The 5922-nt window shown below is 50.5% G+C and overlaps 1 protein-coding gene across 1 annotated transcript in view; it reads right to left on the reverse strand.

Annotated features, from left to right (window-relative positions):
- Positions 1–2954: 2954 nt before the first annotated feature.
- SULT2B1 (sulfotransferase family, cytosolic, 2B, member 1) overlaps positions 2955–5922 on the reverse strand; it is a 51451-nt gene continuing 48483 nt past the window's right edge. The window contains exons 7-8 of the mRNA XM_006897331.1: positions 3374–3554; positions 2955–3136 (exon numbers count right to left, since the gene is read on the reverse strand). Coding sequence (XP_006897393.1) covers positions 2955–3136; positions 3374–3554 — 363 coding nt within the window. The remainder of the gene's footprint in view (positions 3137–3373; positions 3555–5922) is intronic.

The following is a 5922-nucleotide window of genomic DNA, read 5'->3' on the forward strand; positions in this document are numbered from 1 at the left end:
AGAGAGCTGGGGCAAGCCCAGAGCCTGCTCCTGACTGCAGGGTCACAGCCTAGAAAATGCGTACAGGTTCCTGAGTAGCTGTGGATTCTAGAACGAGTCGTGCTGTCTCATATATGCCACGCAGTGTGGTAACTTGTAATGCCACCCAGAGTCCTCCCAGAGGGAGCCATGGTCTCCCTGCCAGACAAGACAGCATCCTTCTCATTGTTTAATATCGGTTGGTTGGGTTTTTTTTTCCCATTTTTCTTTTGGTGTGTTTGTGTATTGTCAAATTGGATCTGACTGGCACAGGAGAAGATTTCCTCTCCTTCTCCAGTACAGTACTAATATCAGTTATTTTTTTAAATAAAAATATTTTGTTGAGTTTTTTCTTTTTTACTGTGATTTTAATCAAAGTTTATAGAAAAGTTGCATTTCCATTCAATCGTTACCCATTTTCCCTTCTACTCCTCCCAGCTCACTATATATTTTTTAAAAAATCCGCCAAATTGTGCAGCCGTGTGATTTCATCCCTGCCCATCCTCACTCTTCTGCTCCCAGCCCTTAGCCTCTTGTATCCCCAAACATGTTTTTCACAATAAAAAAAATTTAAAAAATCATTGTTGCATAATTTCCTTCTTCCCACCTCCCCCACTCTACTTTGCTGTGCACCTCTCATTCTAAACTGTTGTCATACGGATAATGTCTAATCATATAATCTTTTTAAACAGGTCTTTCCTTCATCTGCTCCAATGTAGGGTTCATTATTTACCCCTCTTTTCTCAGTCCCCCCCAAACCCCATGTCAGTCCTATTTTAGGACAATGGTGTTATGCACTATTTGTCCTTTTCTGACTGAGATATTTCACCCAGCATAATATCCTCTAGGGTCATCCATGCTGTGTGTTATTAGTTCCTTGTTTTTCAGTGCTGCGTAGTATTCCTTTCTATAATATACCATAGTTTTTCCTATCCATTTGTTTCTTGAGGGGCATATATTATCAATTTTCATCACAGAATCACTCACTCGCTGGCATAGAGTTCTTGCTTGCTCATGGTGACTTGCCATCAAGTTTCTGAGGCTGTAATAACAATGGGAGGAGAGACCATGTTTTTCCTTCAGAGCTGGTGGTGGATTCGAACCACGGAAGACACACAGCCTTTAGGTTAATGCGACTTTCTAAGGACAACCCTGCCAGAGCTCCTTAATCATAGAATAATACATGACAGAGTTGCAAACTGCTTAGATGGGAGATTTCCTAGATTATGTAAAGGCCAAAAAATGTTTTATAAATTTTTTCTATGTTGAGTAACAACATTGTCAGTAACTGAGCAGAAGTGGATTTCTTTTTATTACTGCTTTATTCTCAAAAGGGAGTTCTGGTGATGGAGTCCTTAGATACTTGCCCTGCAAGCCTTCTTTGGCAGTTTGAATCCCCCAGTGGCGAGACAGGAGACAAATGGGCCCGTCCTTTCTTTCCAAGCTGTGTGTGGACTCCGAGGTAGGAACAATGAGTGAATTCATTCTCAAAAAAGAAGTTTCTGTGAGAGGTTGCCAACTATTAGTAACCACAAAATTGCAGCTAAAACACCAGAAAAGGGGACTTAAGGAACAATTCTAAAAAAAAACCCCACATCAATAGTAAGGGGAAGTGTGTGAGTTTACATGTGGCTTGTAGCATGTGCACAGGAGACCATGGGATTAAAAGCGTCACTGTAATTAGGTAATAACAGCAGCTCTGGCCGGAGCACATTAAAATGTTCAAAACACAAATTAGCATGGAGATCAGCCTTTTAGGTATATTAATCCAAGTAAACAAGGCTTCCCAGAAATGTTTCTATTAGAACTAGAAAATATCTGACCCTCAGTGGGTTTTCAGAGGTTGTAAATCACGCAGGAGTCAATTGCACGTCTTTCTCTCACAGACGAGCGCTGGGATTTGAACCGCCTGCCTGTGGTTGGAGGGGTGTGGAGCGCACTTCTCTACCACTAGGTCATAAGAGAGCATTACGACTAGAAAGATACCTAAAAAAAAAAAGAAACAACACCCCTCATTGTCCTTGAGGTGGACCCAACTCATCGCTGACCCTCTAACAGGTTTTCAAAGCTGGTAAATAGGAAGAAAGGAGATTGTCCAACTTTCTTCCATGGACCTTCCGGTGGATTCGAACTGCCAAAGAGGCATCACTATTGGGATAGCAATGCAGCTTTCCTAACGACAGAGAATAAAGCAAATTCTGCTGACTCATTTCTCAATAAAGGTATAGACCTGACATAGTCATTCTGTCTCCTTTCTGAATGCCACCCAGTGCGGTGTGCACAGCACCCCCCCTCCTAGCGCTCCAGTCCTGCATTCTGGGCCCGGGTGTGGTCACGAGGAGTGGGGCTGAGCAGCGTCCTCTGATGGAACTGTCTGGGGTGAAGATTGTTGGGTGTGGGTGTGTGTCTCCAGGGGACCAACGGGGAGGAACAGGAGAGGAGCCAGCCCATCTGGGGAGCTGAATGACCTGCCAGTGGTGGAACAAGGAACGCGCAAAGAACGCGCAGGTGCTGAACTATTTTGTGGGTGCTGTGGGGGCGGGTTGTCTGAGGCTCCGTTTTACCCCCCACTGCTTGAAATTTTAAATTGCTTTGTGCAAAATAAAGCGCTGCCTGGCCTCAGGAGTCCGAGCCCCCAGCCTCCCCCTGGTTCACCAAGGACCCTGAATCTGGGCACAATCCCTTGGCCCCTGTCACATGCCCCAGTCAGGACTCCCAGCAGAGCCTTTGAATGTGGGCGGGACTCTGAGTCAGGAGCTAGGTGGAGAAGGGGGCCCGCCCTCAGAGGCCCTGGGTGTGAGTGTGGGGTCCAAACCCTATGCGTTCCAGGCCCGTGCGCGCCTCCCCGCCTGGTGGCCCTGGTGCATCCCCTGTGGTCCCACCACCTGCCAAGCGCACGGAGGAGCAGGGCGCACGCAGGAGCAATGTGTTTATTCTTAGGGTCGAGGATCAGGGGTCTCAGGGTCTTGGTCAGGGCTGGGTTCGCCTTCTGGGCTGGCGTCCTTCGAGGCCTCGTCCCAGGGGAAGGTCGGCTGGCCCCGCATCTGCTCGCGGTAGACGCGGTCGAAGGTCTCGCTCTGCGCCACAGTGAAGTAGTTCTTCCAGTCTCCGCAGACCCCTAGAGGGGAGAGAGGAGTCCCCGGGGTGAGGCGCAGCCTGGAAGCATCGACCCTCCACTCCCTATTCTAGCATCCTTCTTCCCACCCTGGGGTCTCTGCATTTGGAACTAACAACTCCGCTGCCTCATCTTCCCATTCACCAGAAACACCCGCCACCTCCACCCCAATCCTTGGAGGTTAAGGCAGCCACACAGAGAGGCTGGGATTCCACCCCCCCAGGGGCCTCCTGCCCGCACCTCTCCGGAGGAAGGATCCGTGGCGGTGGTCCAGCAGGCTGGGCGGCAGCAGCGTATAGTTGGACATGTTGTTGGCCTTCATGGCGCCGAAGGTCGAGTGTGCCACGACCGAGTCCAGCGCCTCGGAGTCCAGAGGCCGACCCAGGAACTTGCAGATGCGCTGCACCGAGCCGCTGAGGTCCTGGGAACAGAGAGGAGAAGGTTCAGGGGGGCCAGCCTACTCCCCCATTTCCTACAGAAGGTAGGGACCCAGCAGAGCCAAATCTGGATGTCCAGATCACTACACCTGAGTGGTCTCTGTGACACCACTGTCTCTCTGCCTCAGTTTTCCTATCTGCAAGCAAATGGGTTGAAGTATGGCTTTTAATTTAGATGATGATGATGACTATTATTTTGCAGTTTTGATTTTTGGAGGGTTCTCTGACGCAGAGAGGAGCTCTGGTAGCACAATAGTTAAGCATTGGGCTGCTCTTTGAAGGGACCCACCCAGTAGTACTTCAGAAGAAAAACCTGGGGATTGTAAACATTAACCTTGACAGCTTCTGGGGCAGTTCTTCTACTCCTATGGGGTCACTGTGACTCAGTCAACTTATAACAGCAGCTGGGTGGGTGGACGGGGTCAGGGGTCAATTAGGGGTCAATAAACCAGAGTCCCATAACCCTCTCCAAACTCACTCCTCCCTAGAGAGAGAGGCCCACTTCTGGGAGGCCCGTCATTCATCCGGTCACAAGGGATGACTCCCCGCTTTCAGGATTACCCCTTTCTCCTCCTCCCCTCTCCACCAGTCCCTAGCCCCCTCCCTCACTGCCCTGTCCTCTCCTCTATCCCCAGGGCCCTGGCACAGGGCTCAGGTCTCTTCTCTGCCAGACTCCTGCCCCAGCCTCCTCTCTGCCCCCAGACCCTTGCCCCCTGCCGCCAGTCCATCCCCACATGGCCCAGGGGGTTCTTCCTAACCCAGAACTGACCTTGACCCCAGACCTCCCATGGCTCCCCAGCACCCTTGACAGAATCTCCGCTGTGGATGACCTGAAGGGCTGGCCCCTCTCCTCACCAGCTGTCCCCTACCTCCTCTCCTGCCCTGGAGTTCTACTGTCTCCCTCTCCCGCACAGAGGTGACAAGTCATTCGGCAGTGGGTGCCCACTCTGTGCTGACCCTGGTCCTAGCCCTTCATTTATACTCATGCTCACTCCTCCCCCCAGCAGCCTTGGGGTCACTGCCCTCACAGTAGGCCCAGAGAAGGTGGGACATTTGTCCAAGATCAGACAGCTCAACACATGGACCTCACTGCCCTCCTGAGATGCTGTGTGCTCTGTAAAGCCAGCACCCCTCCACCCTCCCAAACCAGAAAAACCCAAACGCCTTCTGGTCAACTCACTTTCCTCTCATGGTGACCCCTGTTTTACAAAGTAAGCCACAGATTTTCCTGGGCTTGGAAACTAGATTAGCGGAGTGGAAGACCCTCAAAGAGATGGACAGACAGATGGATCAGTGACCACAACAGAGGGCGTGAGAACAGCAGAGATTGGGACTGGGCGGGGTTTGCTGTTGTGTACCGGGGTCCCTGGGAGCTGGAGCCAAATTAATGACACCTTACAACAAATGTTTTTGCAAAAGGAACCTGGGAGTGCAACTATTAAGTGCTAAGTGAAAGATTGGCCTCTAGAATACATTCCTTTTTTTTTTTTTAATTGTTTTTCATGTGTTTACCATCAAACCAGATCTGACTGGTACAGGAGGAGATTGTCCCTCCTTTTCCAGCAAAGCATCTGGTGGATTTGAACTGTGTACCTCTGGGATTGCAGTGCAGCTTCTTGCCACTAGGCCACCAGAGCTCCTTAGGATCCACTCTTCTGTTTTGCATGAAAAAGACCTGACAGTTTGCTCCTGCAAAGGTGTCAGCGTCGAAAACCCTGCGGTGCAGATCTAGCCTCCCATACCCTGTTGCTGTAAGCCGAATGTACCTTGATGGCGCCTCCAACAATTTTTACAGAAGCAGATTGCCAGGTCTTTCTCTCACGGCACCACGGGGTGGTTTCCAATCACCACCCCTTTCAGTCAGGGGTAGAATGCAAACTGCCTGCACCACCTGGCTGGGCGCGGAGGCGAGGCGCGGGGGAGTGGTCACCATTTTCCAGGTCATTCCTGATTTCATAACACTCCAGTCTTTGATCCCCTTGAACCACAGCAGTGTCCCAGAAATTCAGACACGCTGGCAGGGCCTCCCACCCTGGGGGCGGTCCAGCTGTTTGGTCAGGCTGCCTGGCCCAGTTTTGGGTCTGGAGAATAAGGCTGGCAAAGAGGAAAGAAGGGGGGGGGAGGGAACGCGCCAAAACCTTTTCTGGATCTTTCCATGGAAAAATGCAATTTACCAGGCTGGAAAGGGGGAAAAAATATCCTTGCAAAGTTCCCCAGGGTCTGACTGCGAAGAGCTGTGTGATGAGTGAGCACAATTCTCTCAAAGCCTCAGTTTTCTGTTCTGTAAAATGGGGTTGATGCAAACACTAAGCCTCAGTTTTCTGTTCTGTAAAATGGGGTTGATGCAAACAC

This window comes from Elephantulus edwardii, unplaced genomic scaffold (genome assembly GCF_000299155.1).
Source record: "Elephantulus edwardii isolate Elephantulus edwardi_28Jun2011 unplaced genomic scaffold, EleEdw1.0 scaffold00208, whole genome shotgun sequence".
NCBI classification, from domain to species: Eukaryota; Metazoa; Chordata; class Mammalia; order Macroscelidea; family Macroscelididae; genus Elephantulus; species Elephantulus edwardii.